We start from the raw sequence: 22,077 nt of genomic DNA on the forward strand, positions 1-22,077 counted from the left end.
AGACAGGTTTTGTCAAGGAACGCAGTATCCTTGACAACATCTTCACTTTCTGGGAGGCTTCTCCCCTGGCACGTCTCCGTGGGGAGGACCTTGTGATTCTTCTTCTCGATTTTGAGAAGGCATACGACAGAGTTGACTGGGACTTTCTAGAGGGCACGCTTCACAGGATGGGCTTTTCAAATGCTTGGATCAGAGGGGTGTCGGCTTTGTACAGGCAGGCTCACAGTCAGGTGCTTTTGGAAGGAGGTAGAGGTGAGCGCTTCATGCTCACACGATCGGTCAGACAGGGTTGTCCTCTTGCCCCCTTTCTCTTTTTGTTCTATGCGGAGGCGATGAGCAAATTTTTGGTGTCACAGCAGGTTGGTTTGAGGGGCTTAGCACTCCCGATACGAGGAGATGAGCTTCTGGACGCTAAGTTTGCCAACGACTCAGCCTTGTACTTAAAGGGCCAGGAGGCCAATTTACACAGGTGTGGGCAGGCTCTTGAGACCTTCTGCTCTGCATCGGGCGCATTGATCAACTGGAGAAGGACAGTGGCTTTCTCGGTTGGTAGTGCTCCTGTGCCAGAGTGGATGCTAGGAGAGGGTTTTAGTTGGATTCCCCGAGGGACTGCAATTCGATACTTGGGTTGTCAGGTTGGTTTGGATTTGTCCCCCAAGCAGCAGATTGCTCCTCTTCTCCTGTCCATCAGGAGAAAGCTGTTCCACTGGAGCTCAGCACAACTTTCGCTGGCTGGTAGAGTAGCAGTTGCCAACCAGGTGTTGTTGGCAACTATGTGGTACATCACTTCTTGCTGGATCTTCTCGAGTTCTTGTATCAACCAGGTAGAGAGGCTGATCAGGAACTTCCTTTGGTCTGGTCGCGACACTCAGGTTGCCCGAGCCAAGGTGGCTTGGTCGGTCATCACACTTCCTTGTTCTCCAGGAGGGCTTGGGATCATTGATCCAGCACAGCAGAGCAGAGCCCTTCTTGGGAAGTTCGTCGTCAGAGGACTTCTTCCAGGCGAGGAGCCCTCGAAAGAGTTCTTGCTGCAGAGGCTTCGTGCAAGGGTGCCTCAGTCAGGAGGCCCTTGGCAACCTTCGACCAGATGGATCTTTACAGAGTTGCGCCGAGTTGGTTTGAGCAGGAGACTGGAGGACCGATTCGCTGTAAGTTTGCTTCGCTCTTGGGAGCTCTTACGGCGTGGCCTAGAGCAGAGACAACCGACATGCACGGAGGAGCGCCTACGGCAGCCCCTCGTCTGGAACCCCATGGTTAGCACTCAGAGAGGCCACCTGGTTGGGAGTAGGCCTCATGTTTCATGGGGTCCCATGGCAGCAGGTCCAGCGCGCTCTCTAGGTGACTGGCTAGAGTTCACAGGTTTGTCAGAGGAGGTGCAGGGTGTCCAGCTACAGGGCATGAGAGGGGTTCAGAGCATGTATCAGGACATCTCAGAGTCAGTTCCAGCTGAGTGGCTCACGCCTCTCGAGCTTGTAGCACCCCGATGGATGGGAGCCTTCACACGACTGGAGGTTCTCATCTCAGTCACGGCTTGTTCAGAGACTGTCCCAACCCTGTTCTTTGAGCTTCAGGGTGGGGGACGAGTACAGCGAGTTACAGTAGAGGCCCCGCAGGTAGCAAAGTGCTGTTTCCAGAGGATCCGAGTTGTGGGCATCTGTGGGAGGACTTGCGTCATAGATCTTGACCCAGCAGATCTCGAGGACACTGGAGGCTATGGGCTTGGGAGTGGTGTCCACTGGCACGAGTACAGTGGGATCCTGGTGAGTGGCTATGGAGGGACCCCTTCTCTTCTGCAGACCGCCCAGGAGTCCCTTTCTTTCAGTACACTGTTCGGCTTGGACGTCATATACTTGCAGCGCAGAGAGAGGCCCGCCCCGCTGCAGCACGTCATTGGCAGGAGGAGGGTCTCAGAGTTGAGTTATTGGTAGCTTTTTGGCAGAGGCTGTGGGACTCCAGACAGCCGAGGCGCGTCACTTTGTTCCAGTGGTTGGTTGCACACAGAGCCACAGCAGTAGGGAGCTGGCTTGTGCATAGTGGTCTCTCGGCCGCATGTACAGCCTGTGACCAGTTGGTGGAGAGTCAGCGACACTGTCTTTGGGACTGTCCTTCGGCCCAGCAGGTGTGGCTACGAGTTCTTCGGCTGATGCGTGCCCTCTCCGGGGCTCGACAGTACACTTGGGGGGCAGCGGCTTGGTCCACCCTCCCGGGCCCGGCACTAGAGTTTGAGCTATCTTCCAACAGCAGGATGATAGTGATACAGGGGGGGCGACCTGCACTCCAGCCTGCTACAGACCTTACTCCACAGGAGTGGTGCAGTGAGAGAGAGGAGTGCTGGGGAGCTCATCAACGGCCTAGCTCTTTGGTTCATCTAGCGGGCCCGTTGTTTCCGCATCTTTGAGGCTCGCCCTGTGCCACCAGCAGAGACTGTTCGTGACTTTTGGCTAGAGCTGATCCATACTCTCAGAGGACAGCTTGAGGGACTACAGGGCAGCTCCGACCGCATGCGGGAGCGCTGCGAGGCTTTCCTTCGACTCTGGCGCCCTGGGCCTTTCTACACCATGGTCCAGGGGGTGCTCAGATGGCACTACTGTCCACCTGTGTGGCTCTTCCCTCCTCCCATTTCTTGATTTAGCCCCATTGTATATATGCTGTTTTTTCATTGGGAGAGTCTTCCCATCATGCTTGTTGTAGCCCTCTCTTGCAGAGGTGGATGTAGCCCTATGGGCAGTTTTCATTAACTAATAGAAGGATCTTTTTCTTGGGAAAAAAAAAAATCCTATTTCAGTCATACTTTTGCGCGTCCTCTGGATAATAATATCCAGATCTTCTTCAATGTAGCAGAACTCACCACCTTTGAGGCGGTTTTTAGCTGCTTCAAAGGCAAGCTTTTTGCAGATAAGAGATGCCGGTTAGATGCTTTACCTAAACCAACTATGAACCATTTCGATTTAAGCTTACGAAACGCTAGAGAAAGATCAGTCGAAAGTCATGTAGACTCAGTATGTAACCACTCATGTGGGAGTTGTGAAACTAGTCTGATAAAGATTGCCACCAATGATTTGTTCAATTTATGTTGAATTGATGACTCCAATTGGAGTTTACTGACCAAGTCGGCCAGACATTCAGTAAGTGCTTTTAAAGCACTGTGAGCCATTTACATGGATTGGAATTGCCATCTCATGATCATTTTGTGGCGCAAGCGTTGTGGATGACTCCATGTTTTGGCCTAGAAATCAACCTGATGATGTTCGATGTATAATGGAAGCTCTACATGTTTATGGGTTGGCTATAAGTCTGCAAGTGAACTTCAAAAAATCTAAATTGTTATCGTTGCATCAAATGGATTGGCACTCTATTTTATGGCCGGGTAAGATAGTGAAGTTTGATCAAATTGTGAGGCATCTTGGATACCCGCTGGCTTGGTCAGTCAACAATGCCAATTGGGTTGAAAATAAACTGAGGTTTAAATTGCACTAATGTAAATTGTCCACTTGGCCGTTGCATATAAGACTCAGAATAGTTAGTCCATCTTGGTGGCATATATGCAATTTTTCTTGCCATTGTTGCATTGGCCACCTTGTCGTCTTCGGGCCTTCATGTCTCAGATTTTAGAGCACTTTTGGTCTACTTGTTCTCACAAAAAAGGTCTGCGATTGCTCGCGATGGATAAGTTGTATACTCCAAAGCGTTGTGGTGTATTCTACATTTGTGCTCTCATGTTACAACAAGAAAGGCTACTTTGTTATTCACTTCGATTGGAGAGTTTGCATTGAGTCGGGTTTTTTATCAGACTCTTGTTTAGTGCTCTCCTAGACAGGCTTATTTTCTCTCCTAGAAAGGTATTGAAAGGATAATAGATGTGATAGACGATGATGGACAGGAGCTCTCGTTTAAACATACTTTTGAGCTTGAGATGCACTATAGGCGCATGTAGAACACCATTAAGGATCTTGGTGACTCCGTATCTCCCATTCCGCCGCTGGATGAGGAGGATCAAATCTGTGATTTGCATTACGTTGGTTCTTGGATCATCTTGTTATTTGCAAAGAAGGTGTATTGTGATTTCCAATCATCTTCCTTGATACAAGAGCACTGTAATAAGGTATGGAATGGTGCTACATGGTGGCGGAGTAAAGTTATGAAAGTGTGGCATGCTAAACTGCCTCGAAAGGAGAGATTATTTGTGTGGAGATGCATCATGGGGGTTCTCCCAACTTGCAAATTAATGCGCTCCAGAAGATTGGCCTCTTCGAGATGTGTTCGTTGTGGTGCGGACATTGAGAATATTGCACATTTATTGTGGCCTTGTTCTTGTATGCAACAATTTGTGGACTGCATCTCTACAACTCTTCGCACGCGTTTCCTTGGGACACCTTTTGGTCAATTTTTCTGGATTTTTGGAGTGCTTCCGCCCTTGCTTCGTCCATACACATACTTTTTCGGCTAGGTTAGATTCTGGGTGCTATGTACAGTGTGGAGAGCACGTAATTTCCTCATGTTTCAGCAAATTCAAGTGGAGTATTTTTCCTTCTTCAAAACGTCTCTTCGACAATCTCTTCAAGTTGCCTATGACTTGGACGAGCTCCCCTATAGTCATTATAAGCTCTTCTTTGACTATTTCTGATTTAATGTGTGTAATATTTTCTATAGGTTTTCCTCGTTTTGAGGTTTCCCATTAGTAATTCAAATCTGACATTACAAAAAGAGAGAGAGAGAGAGAGAGAGAGAGAGAGAGAGAGAGAGAGAGAGATGAAATGAAATGAAATGTAATATTAACGTCTTCAAAAGGCCAAAATGACCTATGAGACCAAAAGGTTACATGTGGTGAATCTAATACCAGGTCTGGGTACGAAAAGTACAAAGAACTGAAAAGAAAATAGTGGGTAGGGGTGGGGTGAAAGCTGATACAAAGGGAATACAAGGGGGGGGGGGGGGGGGGGGGGGGGGGGGGGGAGGAACAATGGAGCTCTCTGATAGTCGAGGCATCATATACATATACATTAGGTATCCAAAAGGCTATAGAGATTCAATGTCCTCCAGGGTAGGCACTCTGCTGGACGGCTCCTATGTCGCGCCAATATGGTATGGATCAATTTGCATCGATGTCGAGAGGGCCCCCTCATCCGTGGGCGACGTGACCGCCCCAACTCTATCGCCCAATCAAGCAGTATGCCTCTGATGCCTCTGGTGTTGTTATGTTGATGGGGCTGCTCGGACTTTTCTGTCTGTGAACTGAAAGAAATCTGTAATCTTCCGCTGTTGCTGAATCTCTCTCTTTGTGCCCCTCTTCAAGAGGTCCTCTATGTTTGCGAATCTCTAGTAAGTATAATCCGAGGCATCTCTGATCCTGGTATCTCATGACTCTAGAAAGTGGCCCAAAACCCTCTCTGAATAGATAGTGAAAGCGGCCTTGTATCTCATAGTATACTGGACAGTGACATATGTAATGTAGCTCGCTCTCTCGCTCTATCTGGCACACCTGACAAAGCCTGGACTCAACGGGTACTCCTCTAAATCTGCCTATCTCGATCTCTAGCTGATGTGAGGATGTGCGTATCTGACCAATAGCACATCGTATCCCGTGGGATAGATAAGTGTCCATGTATCCTAGTCTGATCACAAAACCATCCTCCGTGAGTTGGAGAAGATGCTCTCTATAGAAAGTCATCTTCGTACGCGTAGGTTGTATCCATGTCCTCTTCGTATACAACTGAATCAAATCCTGTCTGATGAGCCTGGTAATCTCTGCCCTAGTGAGGGAGATGGAGAGTGCATCCAGAGAGTACTGAAATGGGGGTAGCCGATCCATACTAAAGCCATGTAATTGAAACCAAGATGCCATTTCTGCATACCAACATGATCTATCTCCCTGGAATGCCAGCTGTTGCAATCAAGATTCCAGGGAGATAGATCATGTCTGTTGTAATCAAGATTCTTGACTTAAGACTTGAGGTGCCCTTGAGATGTTTCTCATGGAAATAATTGAACTCCCCCTCCCCCCCCCAAAGAAAAACCAAAGCACTTCAATCAAAGCAAGCTCCTTTTAAACTAGAGCTTTTCCACTTGTCTAAATTACTAGCACCAATCACCAAAAGGGATCACATACGCCATTTTCATTTGGCTAAATTAGAGAGAAATGAGTTGTTCCTCTACTCAGAAAAAGACGCTTAGATATGCATTTAGTTACCTGGTCAATCATGTCATCTAGTGGATTGTTTGGCAGCTCAAATGACCTTATAGCATCCAAGCACTTTAGCTTTCTTTCTAGTGCTCTTTCATACCTGCAAAAACAAACATTGCCCATCAAGCAAGGCCTCGAGTGTTTGTGCACATTGTAAGCACTATTAGTTAGAGAAGCTCTTGATTACCTCACCTGGAGTTGATTGATATACATGCGCTGGGCTTCATCGCATGGAGGACATCTCCATTCGGAACAAGGACCAGTTGATGTCAAAGGGATGCACACATAATGCACTGAGGCTTCACAATCTTGGCATTCAATGGAGAGTTTGCTGGACTGATAAAGACAGTGATATTCGTCTATGAATGACTTTCACTATTACAACATGTAAAAAATGAAAAAAATCCATTTACACACATCTTCTGAGCAGCATATTCTGCAGGTTTTGGAGCCCTCCATGCTTTCTCCAGATTCTGCATCGGATTCAGCTGCAAAGGCCAATCATAAGCCATCAAACCTACTTGAAGTATAACCAACCAATAAATCATAAGCAATACTTTCGCCAACTCAAGATCATCAATAACTGACCATGCTTGAGAGGCGTCTTTAAGAAATTCTGATTGGCATGAGCGAGTGCATGGAATCCAGTTGTCGTGTTCTATACTCAGAATAGCAAATCACAACTGCTTGGTCTCAAAATTTGACATAAGCATGTACAGCACTACCCAGTCAATTGGCGATCTACCTAGGCAACTTTGAAGATGGTGGAATTCTAATAACAGTGAACTTACAGTGATATGATGAAATTTGAACACACAAGCAATATCAAGCGATAGGTGTATGTCCAAAAGCATTTTCATATAACTCAACAATACTTTCATGAATTTGCTTCATCTACCCTTGATATCAAATTGACTTTGCAGTAAAGGCTGTCACTTGCAAATCGGCTTTGTGTGCCCCAAACCCACCCTTAGCCTAGGAAAGCCTACAAAACCTTGGTTTAGCACCCTTGTGAGCTTGTTTGTGTTGAATCTGGCAGCGGACAATGGATGGGAACAGCTGACAGCTGTGGCAAAAGATGTGCATACATCTCTCCTCTGCAATGGGCAGCCGTTACCCTCCAAGAAACAACACGATCAACCTCTTGGAAGCTGTATGTGTGAGGATTACTGGTGCTAATCCTATAACTCAGATTTAAAACTTCATACTTAAGATCAAAGTGAGACTCAAGAGACTGAATGTGTGTTTGATTGATTGAATGAATGCAACTAAGTACAATAGGCTCCTTATATAGGAGACGAAGAGACACAAATGAAACAACACGTCTCATGGTGAAGAGGCGCGACTTTAGACGTAAAGACACATCCTTTCGGCGAAGAGTTGCAACCATTGGACGAAGAGTCGCAACCGTAGAGTGAAGGGGTGTTACCAATCGTCGAAGGAGTGTGGCTTTTGGCGAAGAGGCATGTCTCTTGAGCGAAGGGTCGTGACCATCCAAGTGTAAGGGTCCTCCGTGGCATGGCACTTTGCGTATCTGCAACTAGGACTAGATGTAATACTGTAACATAGTACTTCGTTCAATGGAGCACCGATAGTCGTCAAAAGATAATAACCTGGAAGCCCCCTCTGAAAGAGAAGTATCCTCAAAAGTACGCTCCGAGGTAGCAAGTGACTCAACCCACGTTGAAATAGAGCAAACACTAACACTGAAAGCTCAAGAGCTAAAGCTAAGAGCTTCCCCAAAGAGAGGAAGTCCCCCTCCCGCTCAATTCCGGGAAAAGAGAATAACTACCACCATAAAGAAATATGAGACAACGTAGAGTAAAACTGCTTCCTATGAAAATGAAAAGCAAAGCCTGAATCTCATGAAACTCGAGACTCAGAGAGAATCACACCACCGGTAAACTCGGATTGCGAAGAATAGGAAGATCTGAAAGGTTGTAGCCTGAGGATCATGTTTGCCATAGAAGCCGTCAGGGTCCAAAAAGACCTAGCTACTCAAGCAAACTCCCTGAGATCAAACCAAATGTCCACCATATCTCTGCATCTGCCAAGATCAAACCAGTCGGTACAATCCAATACAATATGCCAAACTGCATACAGACTCGGAATAGCACATATACTGCCATTGTTGTAACTTGCTTCCTTAAAACCTTCATCAGAAAACTGTCCTTTGTACTTGTGCTGAAAAGAACATACCCACAAATAAACTGTGCAATCAATATCCAATACACAACATGATTGCAATACTCAAGGGGAGAATAAAGGAACCGGCTCGGGGAACTAGCCCGTGAAGGACACTGGGGCTGATTTGTAACATGCCAGAAAACTGGGCAAAAAACTGCAAAGGAAGAACCTGCTATACTAGCCAGCCGTGGCCAAATCTGCACCTGAAGAAGGGCTGTTGGAACTCTCCAGAGAGATGTATGGAAGAAGCATCCAAATGTTACTGACTGCGGAGTAGAAACTAGATGTCCCCACTAATTGCCGCCACTACATGCAAACTTATCATCCAAAGGATCTCGACAAATCTGTTGTCGATCATCAAGAAACATTGCCCATGAAGGGTTGTGAACCTGTCCCAAAACTGGTGTAGACTAGCTGACAAGGATCGTAAATTGTCCCACAATTGATACTGACAAGCTCACAAGAGGGCAAGGAAGTAACCAAATCTATAGGGCCACCCTACCACTCGGGAAAGGAGAAAACATGGAGAAGGAAGGGTCCATACTCCAACATAACCTCCTCGTAATGTTGTCATTGTTGGCTAAGGGTCTAGCAACACATGCTCCACCTCTAAACCTCATCCAAGGAAGTCAGATGAGCAAACAAGAAGTGGTTCTGGAGGTAGAAGTATCCCCCTCTGCCTGTCAAAGCCAAGTCCAACACATGCACTGGAACATGTACCTTAACTGCTGCATACCGAATAAACAAGAGTCTACTGAATCCGGAACTCGAACTTCCATCCATAGATGGAAAATGAAAAATCATGGAACATCCCCTGCTTCAACTCGGGAAGAAATCCCCCTCTTGTCATCCATAATCCACAATCTGGAACAAGAGTGCAACTAAATCATCAACCTACTACCCATAGAATAGGTAGCTCCATCGACAATTACAAGGAAGATGTGCATTTGCAAAGGCAAAGCAAATCTACCAATCCATCTCCTCAAAGACAACACAGCCATAGAAAGCTCCTCCAAAAGGGATGAAGAAGATCCTACTGCCATCCAAACACTTCTCTCTGAAGAAGAAGCTGGAAATGAGTAGCTCCCCCTCTGGATCCAACAACCGCATGCTTGCTCTCCTTGCGGGAAAGCACGGTAACACGACTCCATTTGGGATAACCAAAGCAATCTAGCACTGCTACACATCCTGAAGTCTCCAACGGTTTCCCCTCAATGAAGAGAGGTTGGGGTAATCAAGGGTAAAGACGGGGAAGTCATAGACGAAGATCCAAGGCCTCCACATACCCAAAGCTTCCCCAAACTTGGAGAAAACCAGAAAAAAACAGCAAGCTTCTTCTCTCTCAATCATGTCCAAGACCGCACCAGATCAGCCATATCCGAGCACTCAGGTGGTCGTAACACCATAGAGCTCTGATACCATGTCAAAGGTGGCAGCGGAAGATGCAATGAGGACAAGACCTGGCTGGTGATCCGGTGGGTACCTCAACTCCGATCTAGAACACCTGCAATGCAAACACATGAAGAAGGCACACCTGCGGAGCAGTTGGGTCAGGATCGATGACACAAGTCCTCCCTCAGATGCCCACTACTCGGATACTCTGAAAACAAAACTCTGCAACCTGTGGAGCCTCTACTAAGACTCTGTGAAGTCGACCCTTGCCCTCAATCTCGAAGAACATGAAGGGTACAGTCTCTGAGCAAGCTCGAACTCCGATGAGGCCCTCCAGTCGTGTGAGGGCCTTGTCTATCTGGGAGTTGTTGTCTCTAGAGGTTTAAGACACTCAGCTAGTACTACCTCTGTGATGTCTGGACACATGCCCTGCACCCCTCTTATGCCCTGCACCTGGATGCTCTGTAACTCCTCTGGCAAACCTCAAAGCTGAAGCCAGTCACCTAGAGTGCGTGCTGGACCCTCTGCCATGGGACCCCAAGAAACATGAGGCCTACTACCAACCAAGTGGCCTCTCTGCGTGCTAACCATGGGGTTCCAAACAAGGGCCTGTCTCAAGCGCTCCTCATGCAGGTGGGTTGGTGCTGCTCCAGGCCTCGCCGCAGCTGCTCCCAAGAGCGAAGCAGGCTCACAACGAAACAATCCTCCAGTCTCCTGCTCATACCAACTTTGCGCATCTCTATAAAGATCCATTTGATGGAAGGTCTCCAAGGGCCTCCTGGCCTGAGACACTCGAGCTCTAAGCCACTAAAGCAAAAACTCCTTCCAGGGCTCCTCCCTTGGAAGCAGTCCTCTGACCACAAACTTCCCAAGAAGGGCTCTGCTCTGTTACCATATACATGTGGTGGTGATGTGTGAACATACTAGGATCGCCGGGGCATTTTTTCCCTCTTTAGGAGGTTTTTTTCCCCGAGCATTGTACATTCGTCCATCACTCTAGGGCTATCTATCTTTCCATTGCACACTAAGTAACACACTCTCCATTGTGTGCCTTGAGCTTCCTTCGTCTTCTCCAAGCTGTGTGCGTTTCTCTGCAACCCTAATTCCAACAATTGGTATCAGAGCGGGTTACGTCCTCCAGGGCTTAGTCGCCAGCTGCTCCAGCACACGCCTGCTCACTTTCTCCGATTACAGTGAGGTTTGGCGAGCATTCGCAGGTCGACAAATATTTCAGGCTCATTTCGGCCTCCGTTTCCACTACAGGGAGGTCTGCACAGGCAATTTCATCATTTTGTGCAGACTTTCTGTCAGTGTCGATTTCTGCATAACAGGTGCCTTGCAGTCTTCTACGGTTTGTGCTATATAGCACGTGTTGTTCCTGCTCCGTTTCTCTTATTTTCGGGCAATTTTCACATCCGGTGCAACATTGACCATGACTGACAACAACGCAGATGTCTTCAAGATGTTTGCTGCTGAGGACAGGTTGGATGGGGACAATTACCCTATGTGGGCTTATATGATGCAACACGTTCTTCTGTCAAAGGGCCTCTGAAATATTGTGTCGTGGGCTGTATAAGCTCACATTGTATGACAAGTGTAGACAAAATTTTGCAAATGCTGTTGTAGATTCAAGGGCTATTTCAGATGCAAAACTTTGGCATGCACGTTTTGGTCATCTGAATTTAGCCAGTTTGCTATGTTTGCAGAAATCTGATATGGTTGTTTCTTTGCCGCCTCTTGAAGCACCTGTCAAACATGTTTGTGAAGGCTATATTTTGGGTAAGATGCAACGTTCTAAGTTTCCAAAGGATGGTTCAGTTCGGGCCACATGCAGGTTGCAACTTGTGCATAGTGATGTTTGTGGGCCCATGCAAACTCCGTCCTTGGGCAATTACCTTTACTTCGTGACTTTCATTGATGATTACTCCAAGCATGCATAGGTTAAAGCGAAGTCCGAAGTTTTTATGTGCTTCAAACAATTTCTGGCTATGGTTGAAAATGTCTCAAAATGTACTATGGGCACCCTCCGTTCCGATCGAGGGGGGGAGTATATGTCTCATGAATTCAATGCATTTCTGGCTAGTCGTGGGATAAAACACCAATGTACAGTGCCTTATACACCTTAGTAAAATGGTGTTGCTGAGAGGAAAAACGGGTCACTTACGGAAATGGCACGATGTATGTTCACAAGTCAAGCTTTGCCGCATTCTTTTTCGCTTGAAGCCATCATGTGTGCCACTTATGTACTAAACACATATCCTACGAAAGCTTTGCAGTCTATTACTCCATATGAAGCATGGCATGATAGAAAGCCCTCTATTGGGCACATGCGTGTTTTTGGTTCTTTGGCATATGCTTTGGTGCCACAAACACAACATAGAAAATTGGATGATAAGGCTGTCAGATGTATTTTTGTTGGTTATAGTGCTGAAAGCAAAGGTTACAGGTTGTATCATCCACCAACAAAACGTATTCTGGTTTCACGGGATGTAGTGTTTGTGGAAGATTCTATTCAACCCTTGCTGTCATGTACTAGACATAGTAATGTAAGCTCACAAGACATTTATGACACTTTGTTGCCTCTTTTGAGTGGTGGAAATACGAATGTAAGTTCCAATGAGGCAAATGTACAGCCTATGGGGGTTTCTGAAAATGTTACGGATGAGCCTATTACTGATGCAGATGTACATGATGTACTTGATGAGGAAAGGGCTGAAAATGAGCAGGCTAGAGGTATGCCAAAATGGCTGGTGCACACTTTGCGTGAAAGTAAATTGGATGCACCTTCGTCAAGTCGTACTCGTTCAGGCTCTCGCCATGCATCTTATGCATCAGATTGTTATGCTTTGGCTGTGTCTAGCTTACATGATGTTGAGGAGCCTCTGTCTTTTGATCAAGCACAGAATTCAGGAAATTGGATGGTTGCCATGCAATCAGAATATGATGCACTTATAGAAAATGACACATAGACTTTATGTAATTTGCCTCCTGGCAAAAAGGCCATTGGTACGAAGTGGGTTTACAAGTTGAAACGTAAGCCGGATGGTGAGATCGATCGCCATAAGGCTCGACTTGTTGCAAAGGGTTATGCACAGCAAAAAGGCATAGATTATGAAGAGACTTTTGCTCCCACTTGTCGTATGACTACTGTGCATTTTCTATGTGCATTGGCAGCTCATCTTGGTTGGGATGTACATCAATCAGACATTGTTACTGCTTTGTTGAATAGTGACATATTTGAGGAGGTTTATGTAACGTAGCCTCGCGGTTTTGTCATAAAAGGACAAGAGGACAAAGTGTGCAGATGTAAGAAGGCTTTGTATGGGTTGAAGCAATCTCCTCGTGCTTGGTATGAGAAAGCTGACACTCATTTGGTCAAACGAGGCTTTCGTAACAGTCCAACAGAAAGCACATTGTATGTAAAGCGTGAGGGTGATGTACTTCTCATTGTGGTTCTTTATGTCGATGATTTGCTGATCACTGGACCAAATGAGAGACATATTGCTGAATTTAAGGCTGATTTGAATGCTACTTTCAAGATGAAAGATTTGGGGTTGTTGCATCATTACTTGGGTATACAATTTAAGCAGTGTGATGGTGGTATTGCCTTGTGTCAAAAAAGTTACAGAGAGACATTGCTACGTAAGTTTGGACTTGAGGATGGCAAACCTATTGCCACTCCCATGGAAACACGTTTGAAGTTGAGTCTACATGATGTTGGCGATCCTGCTGATGTCACTCTTTATCAAACTACTGTTGGCTGCCTCATTTATGTATGCAACACGAGGCCGGATATTCAGTTTGCGGTCTCACGGGTCAGCAGATTTATGCATAGCCCAGGGTCTAGCATTGGCAGGCTGTCAAGAGGATTTTCCGCTACCTTAGTGGCACTTTACATCTTGGCTTGTTTTATCCCAAGGGGGGATCATTGCCGCCAGACTTACATGTTTTTTCGCACTCAGATTAGGCTGGTTGTATTGACACACGAGTGTCCACAAGTGGTTTTTGTTTCATGCTTGGCAGTTCATGTATATCATGATTGAGCAAGAAGCAACCTATTGTGGCCACTTCGAGTTGTGAGGCTGAGTACAAGGCAGTCTTCACAGCTACGGTTGAGTGTGTATGGCTCAGACACCTTATGGCTGATTTGGATGTTGGACAGGACACTGCCAACACTATCTACACTGATTGTCAGAGCACATTGGCAATTGCGAGGAACCCATTTTTTCATGCTCGCACAAAGCACATTGAGGTGCATTACCGCTATGTCACAGAGAGGCTCTTAGCAGGAGAGATCGGCTTGGCTTATGTGCCAACACAGGACAACCTTGCAGATCTTTTCACAAAGGCCTTGTCTCGTGAGAAGCTTGAAGCTTTCCGCAAAGCTTTGGGCTTACTCCCCTTTGTGGACTGATGATGTCCTCAGGGCATGGCACTTCCCTCTACTCATGTGCGAGCTCTTGTTCACCGCATCACTCCAGGGGGGATTTGTTACCATAGACATGTGGTAGTGATGTGTGTGAACACACTAGGACCGCTGGGGCATTTTTTTCCTCTTTAGGAGGTTTTTTCCCCGAGCATTGGACATACGCCCATCGCTCTAGGGCTATCTATCTTTCCATTGCACACTAAGTAACACACTCTCCATTGTGTGCCTTGAGCTTCCTTCGTCTTCTCCAAGCTGTGTGCGTGTTTCTGCAACCTTAATATCAACATGCTTTGCTGTGCTAGGTCTATGATCCCCAACCCCCCTCAGAACAAGGTAGAGTGATGACCTGCCATGCTACTTTGGCCCAAGCTATCTGAGTGTCACGCCCTGACCAAAGAAAATTCATGATCAGCCTCTCTACCTAGCTGATGCAAGAGCTCGAGAAGATCCAACAAGATGTAATGTACCACACAGTAGCCAACAACACCTGGTTGGCCACTACAACTCTACCTGCCAAAGAGAGTCGTGTTGAACTCCAATGTAGCAACTTCCTTCTGATGGACAGGAGGATGGGAGCAATCGACTGATCAGGAGACAAGTCCATGCCAACCTGACAACCCAAGTAGCGAACTGCAGTCCCTGGAGGAATCTATCTAAAACCCTCACATGGCAGCCAATCACGCGTAGAAGCACTGCCAACCCAAAAATCCAATGTCTTCCTCCAGTTAATCAGTGCGCTTGATGCACAACAAAAGGTCTCAAGAGCCTACTCACACTTGTGCAAGTTGGCCTCCTGAAAGCTGAGTCGTCTGCAAACTCAGCATCCATTAGCTCATCGCTCCGAATAAGAAGCGCTAAGCCACGTAAACCAACCTACTGTGAAACCAAGAATCTGCTCATCGCCTCAGCATAGAACAGAAAGAGGAAGGGGAATAGAGGAAAGCGCTATCTGACCGAGCGTGTGAGCATGAAACGGTCTCCCCTACTTCCTGCCAAAAGGCAGCTAACTGTGTGCACGTCTGTAGAGAGCTAACACACCTCTGATTCAAGCATTTGAGAAGCCCATCCTACGTACAGTACCCTCCAAGAAGTCCCAATCAACTTTATCGTAGGCCTTCTCAAAATCCAGAAGAAGTATCACTAGATCCTCACCTCGGAGGCGCGCGAGAGCAGACGCCTCCCAAAAAGTGAAGATGTTGTCAAGGATACTGTGCTCCTTGACAAAACCTCTTTGGGTCCCATGTATAATGCTCTCTAGAAGTGGTTGAATCCTCAAAGTCAGAGCCTTGGCTCGATTTTTGTAGGCTGAGTTGAGGATGGTGATGGGCCGCCATTGCCGAATCTCATCCAAGGACTCACCCTCCTTGGGAATGAGGTAGATCAAGCCCTCAGTCATGCTGTCAGGCATATCTCCTGTGGGCAAGATGTATTGAAAAGCGCTACAAAGGTCTGAGCCCAGCAAGTCCCAGTACTCCGGGAAAAATTGGGAGTCAAACCATCCTCACCGGGACAACTACCTCGAGGAAGTGCTCTGAGGGCCGCATGGAGCTCCTCTGGCTGGAGAGGCAGCTCAAGCCTCTGGCGCATCTCCTCAATCACAAGACAAGGCATATGTGCCCAAACCTGCTCCCTACATGCATCCTGACGCTCTGACTAAGACTCTGCTAACAGCAAGTCACGATAGAAGTTCGTGGCAACTGCACGCATATCCTCTGGCTCTGAAGTAACTGACCCGTCAGGTCTCCTCAATTGGCTGACACTGGTGTGGGCAAGACGAGGTCCCACTACCTCAACGAAAGCCCCAGTCACCTTGTCACCCACCTGAGTCCACTGAGATGCCTGTCGATAAAAAGCAAACTCATGACGCCTCTCCTCTATGCTGGCAAGCTCTTGGCGAGCCTGCAGCAACTGCTCCTCCAACCAAGGACTGTCTGGATGCTGCTCTTGCATCCTCTGCAAGGAAGCAATGCCCCCTCGGAGACATTGCTCCTCCTCCCTCGCTGCAGCCAGGCGGGCCGTAGACTCCTGAAGAAAGAGACGACTAAGCTGAGCAAGTCCATAGGCCGCTCTATCAACAGGACAGTCCTGCGAGTCCAAGCCCTCTTTCCAAAGAGCTACCACTCGCTCTCTAAGCTTGGAGTCCAACAAGATCCTCTCAAAGATGCGTAGCATTGTGCTCCCTCTCCTCTGTCTATCTGTCACCGTGAGGATCATTGGTGCGTCCGAAAAGGATGTCCCAGCCAAGATGCAAACTGACCCACCAAAGTCACAAATGAGGTCACTAGCGTAGAAGCGATCTATCTGAGGTAGATTCACTCCTCGCACTCTACGGTCCAAGCGAGAGAAGGCCAAGCTGTCTGGGGGCCTCACAAAGCCAGAGTGCTGCCAAACATTTGAAACCCTCAAAGTCATACATAGCCTCTCCTAGGCTGCCAACTTAGCTCCGTGCACAGTAGCATGGCTACCTCCAATCCTGTCAAAGGGATCCTCCAGTATGCTGAAGTCACCCCCAATGCACCATTGCTCTGCCTATGGCAGAGACTCTACAATGTGAGACCAAAACTCTGCACGTGCACTTGCCACATTGGGCGCATAGATGTTCAAGAAGCCCAAGAGGCAGCCCTGAACTTGCATAGTAAGCCCTGCCAGGCACAATAATACCTCTACCCACAATGGCCTACCGCCAAGAGTCCGCAATAGTCATACATACCCTCCCTGGATACCACCAGGTCCAAATGCAGATGACCAAATGTCTCAAACTGCCCGCACAAAAGATGACCACATCGTCTAACGCGGCTCTCACAAAGATGATGCTCCAGCAGCATAAGAGGTCAATCTCTCCGCCCACAAGGCAGTGCTGAAGCTCCTGACGAAATCGATCCCGTTGGCGCTGAAACTGGGGTCCACCTAATCCCTACAGATTCCATGAGACAATCGTCACGGGGAACGAGAGAGAACTGATGCTGCAGCAGCAAGAGCTAACCACGCTATCTTCGAGGCTGGCTTGGATGGGGAGTAATCCGCATTTGAGCATCCCTGAGATAGGCGTGACTGTAAAGACTGTCTATCCCAGGCCCAAGAAGAGCGTGCCGTGCGCAGGGCAACCTCCTTTGCCTAAGAGTCCTCATGTATGTATACATAGCATAATGAGCTCTACGTGTCAGCAAAGAAGTGTACCACAATGTGTATACATCCTGCCGAGTCTGGAGGTGTCACTGAGAACTTGGCCGGCGGCCACAAAGTCTGTACCAGGTCTGTAACCCCCAGGTCTCCTATGTGGTGAGAGAACTCGAGGGCCTCTGCCTGCAGCCACTCCAGCACTCAGACTGGTCCCTACCACATAAGGGAAAAGAGAAGCCAACCGCCGAGTCCAAGGCCTCTATCCCTCTAGCTGCAAGGAACAGTACATTAACTGTGAAACAAGCTGCCTCAAAGTCTGGTGAAGGGTCGCCGAGAAACCGCGTGAAGTCATAGGCAAAGAAATCCCATCTGCGATGAATGTCGAAACTCGTCAATCCACGAGGAACTGCTGCAAACGGAGAGGTCTGCACTAGCAGGGGGGTACGCAAGAAGCGTTGTCCCTCCCTCGCTAAGGGACTCGTGGCAAAAGCGCTGCCAAGAGATCTCCTAGCAGTCGAGGAAGGTCCTGCCCCATGGGTCGGCTACGGGGTAGGAACGGGGGGAGATGTGGAAGCAGGGGGGCTAGTGGGAGATGGAGTAGTGGGGGGACGGGGTGTAGGGTGCGGCAGAAGAAGAGGAGGGGTGAGGCGAGGAGGGGGAGGAGGGAGGAGGAGGCGGGGAAGGAGAGGCGGAAAGGAACTCGGGAGGAGGAGGGGTTGTCGAAGGTGAGGCTGAGGTGGAGGGTGGAATTGGGACCTCGTCCTGCTAAAGAGGGTCGAAACGGTTCCCCGTGGGAACCCACTGTTGCTGGCCTGGAGTTTGGCGACCATCTGGAGGGCCAGGCTGACATGGTGGCCCCTGTCGACGTCGACCACAAACCTGCTGCCAACCCTCCTTTGCCTGAGCCCCAGGCTCTGAGAGTGAGTCTGCCTGAGTACCCTGTGACTCCGTCGACTGCTGCTGGCCAACCCTAGGAGGCTGGGGCTGAGCCTCAGGTGAAGGCCTCCTCCAAGGACAGGCCTTCGCAAGATGGCCCATCTGACAACAAATGAAACACTGATTTGGGAGGTCCGAATACTCCACGGTGTGGTGGAGCCAACCACCACTCACCAGAGGTAGTAGAATGACCTTTGGGGGCGTGTAGGTGTCCCGAACTAGAACACGTACTATGGGAATGTCAGCTGCCTTGGCAGCTACAGAGGCTGCCGTGTGAGGTGTCTCCAGAACAGTCCCAATCTCTGAGCCTATCCTGGATAGGAGCGGAAGGTACTCCCTTCTTAGGCCGGGGAAGCAAACTGAGATGGAAAGGTCTACCTCCTCGACAAGAACGTCGGTAGTTGGGTCGAAACCATGGCACCATTGTCGAAAATGAGCTCAAACTGCTCGGATGGCCAGGGGGCTCATCGCAATGACCTTCGACGCCATCTCGAGGGTCTCAAACTCCATCTGGTACTAGCCACGCCCCAGAAACTTAACGTCGAGGATCTTGCCCACCTCTGAAAAAAGGCGACAGGAGAACGATAACAAGGGGGAGAGGCAGGTGCATGGAGGGGGGAGCGTGCGGGAGCAGAAGCGAGCTCTGTCTGACTCTTCTACAATCTGGCATTGATGAGGATGATGATGATGATGATTTTAGTTTATCACTCTATTTCATTTTATTTTGTACCCAGACATTGTATTAGATCCACCAAGATTGTATCAGTTTGGTCTCATAGGTCATTTTGGCCGTTCGAAGACGTTTAATATAACACTTCATTTTCTCTCTCTCGGGGGTGGTCCAAAGCAGTGGAATTTGCCAGAGTGCGCACGTTGTAATGGCACCTTCATGCTCAAAAGCGCACGACAAGCTAACCAAAGACAACTATGCTCATTGGAAACTGATCATGAGGCTATGGTTCCTACGCAAAGGCTTATATAAATTTAGGCATGCCATGTGATCACATTACCAAAGCCATTTCTACACTCTCCTTACTAGTTATTAAGGTCAAACACAACCAAAGATAAAGTAATTCTCAATAACATTGGGGTGGGAAGTCCCAACAATGAAGAAACCATAGAAACTCGCAATCTCATTCCAAGAAGCAGCCAAAGTAAATCCACACGCACCCACACCCATGCACAGGTTAGAGAGCACCCTAGAGAGAGGAGCTATTTGCTAGAGAATAATATGAAAAGACACCTTACACCTAGGTGGTTAGGACCACAGATTGAAGAGCAGTAGGTGGCCAAACCTTTCAATGGAACCCACATTTCCTAGCTGTTTTACAAATCCTGACCCTAAATCTATCAAAGAGTGACTTATGGAAGTATGATGCCTAAAACAAAAAAAAAAAATCCGACTATTGAAGCCTCTCTTCTGATTAGCTCTTGGGGTATGGCTTTACAGGGCCCAGCCGATCAGCAACTTGGCCCAGCAGTAGTGTTGCCAAGGAGGCCCAGCAGTATTGCATAAGGACGTGCCCAACAATGTAGCTAAGGGGTCCCACTTCTTCAAGGCTCTACATTATCGCAGGCCTGGGGGGTAGCTTACAGCAGCACTTGAACCCCCGCATTGGAGTATGAGAGAGCAGCAAAAAAAAAATTCAGAGAAAAGGATCCTGCCATTAGTTAATAAACCTGCCCTTAGGGCTACAAACCACCTCTACTAGAGATGGCTACATCAAAAGCATGGGGAGACTCTCCCACTAAGTAAACAAAATATGTACAATGAGGCTAAATCACAAAATGGGAGGAGGAAAGAGCCACACAGTGCCATATGGGCGCACCCTGGACCATGGTGAAGAAAGACCTCGGGCGCCAGAGTCGAAGGAAAGCCTCTTTGCGCTCCCGCATGTTGGAGCTGCCTTGAGGTCTCTCAAACTGACCCCTAGGAGTATGAATCAACTTTAGCCAAAAGTCACGAACAGTCTCCGCCAGTGGGACAAGGCGAGCCTCGAAGATGCGGAAGCAACGGGCCCGCCAAATGAACCAGAGTGCCAGGCCACAGATAAGCTCCCAACACACCTCTCTCTCGCTGCACCACTCCTAGGGGGTAAGCTCTGTGGCAGGCTGAAGTGTAGGCCAACCCCCTTGGATCACTATCATCTTGCTGGTGGAGGATAGCTCAAACTGGAGCGCAAGACCGTGAGGGTGGACCAGGCAGTAGCACCCCAAGTGTACTGCCGCGCTGTGGACACTGGAAAGAGCTAGCATCAGTCGAAGAACCCGCAGCCAAACCTAATGTGCCATGGGGCAATCCCACAAACAGTGACGCTGACTCTCCAAAGGATGGTCACAAGCTGCACACGCTGCCGAAAAGCCACTATGTACCAACCAGCTCCCCATTGTTGTAGCTCTGTGTGCAACTAGCCACTGGAACAAATTGACTCGCCTCGACTATATAGAGTCCCACAACCGCTCCCAAAAGCCTGACAAGAACTCAACTATGAGACCCTCCTCCAGCCAATGAAGTGCTGCAACAAGATGAGCCTCTCTCTGTGCTGCCAGTATGTGTCACCCAAGTCCAACAGTGTACTGAAAGAAAGGGAACCCAGGATGGTCGGCTGACAAGAAAGGGTCTCTCCAGAACCATTCTCCAGAGTCCAGGGTCCCACTGCACTCGTGCCAGAGGGTAGCTCTCCCAAGCCCAAAGCCTCCAATGGCGCCCTCCAAGTACAAGGCTCAGTCGTCGACAAACTCAGCGTCAAGAAGCTCATCTGCCTTAATAGGAAGCTCAAGACCATGCAAACCAACCTGCTGGGAAGTCAGAAATCTGCTCAAAGCCTCATCATAGGACAGAAATAGAAAGGGGGCAAGAGGGCAACCCTCTCTGACCGAACGCGTGAGCAAGAAGCGTTCCCCTCTTCCCCCTGCCAAGAGCACCTAACTGTGCGCAAGCCTATAGAGAGCTGACACACCTCTGATCCAAGCATCTGAGAAACCCATCCTACGTAGAGTGCCCTCCAGGAAATGCCACTCAACTCTGTCATAGGCCTATGGCTAGCTTTAGGTCCTTCGACTGATGCCAGCTCTTTCCACAGCACGACAGTACACTTGGGGGGCACCTGCTTGGTCCACTCTCACGTCACCTGCACTACAGTTTGAGCTATCCTCCACCAACAGGATGATAGTGATACAGGGGAGTCGACCTACACTCCAACCTGCTACGGAGCTTACCCCACGGGAGTGGTGCAGTGAGAGAGAGGTGTGTTGGGAGCTCCTCTATGGCCTGACACTCTGGTTCATTTGGTGGGCCCGCTGCTTCTGCATCTTTGAGGCTCGCCTTGTGCCACCAGCGAAGATTGTTCGAGGTTTTTGGCTGGAGTTGACCCATACTCTGAGGGGACCGTTCAAGACTTCAAGGCAGCTACGACCGCATGTGGGAGCGCAGAGAGGAGTTCCTTCGACTCTAGCGCCTAGGGCCTTTCTTCACCCTGGTACGGGGCGAGCCCAGATGGCACTACCGCCCACCTATGTGGCTTTTCCCTCCTCCCATCTCTTGATTTAGCCTTCATTGTACATATGCTGTTTTTTCATTGGGAGCCCTCTCTAGCAGAGGTAGTTGTAGCCCTATGGCAGTTTTATTAACTGATAGAAGGATCTTTCTCTTTCTTGGGAAAAAACTCTGTTGTAGGCCTTCTCAAAATCGAGAAGGAGTATCCCAACATCCTCTCCTCGGAGACGTGCGAGGGCAGACGCCTCCCAAAAAGTGAAGATGTTGTCAAGGATACTACGCCCCATGTATAATGCTCTCTAGGAGTGGCTGGATCCTCAAGCTCAGAGCCTTTGC

At 48.4% G+C, this 22,077-nt stretch overlaps 1 protein-coding gene across 2 annotated transcripts in view; it reads right to left on the bottom strand.

The window, feature by feature from the left end:
* EMB1135 (RING/FYVE/PHD zinc finger superfamily protein) overlaps nt 1-22,077 on the bottom strand; it is a 240,192-nt gene that overhangs the window by 125,363 nt on the left and 92,752 nt on the right. For both annotated transcript variants that reach the window (XM_086486114.1, XM_086486118.1), the window contains 3 exons: nt 6,599-6,669; nt 6,369-6,517; nt 6,188-6,281 (listed from right to left, as the gene is read on the bottom strand). In XM_086486114.1, the coding sequence (XP_086342240.1) occupies nt 6,188-6,281; nt 6,369-6,517; nt 6,599-6,669 (314 nt within the window). The remainder of the gene's footprint in view (nt 1-6,187; nt 6,282-6,368; nt 6,518-6,598; nt 6,670-22,077) is intronic.

Source organism: Adiantum capillus-veneris, chromosome 2 (genome assembly GCF_014529385.1).
Source record: "Adiantum capillus-veneris isolate H3 chromosome 2, ASM1452938v2, whole genome shotgun sequence".
NCBI lineage: Eukaryota > Viridiplantae > Streptophyta > Polypodiopsida > Polypodiales > Pteridaceae > Adiantum > Adiantum capillus-veneris.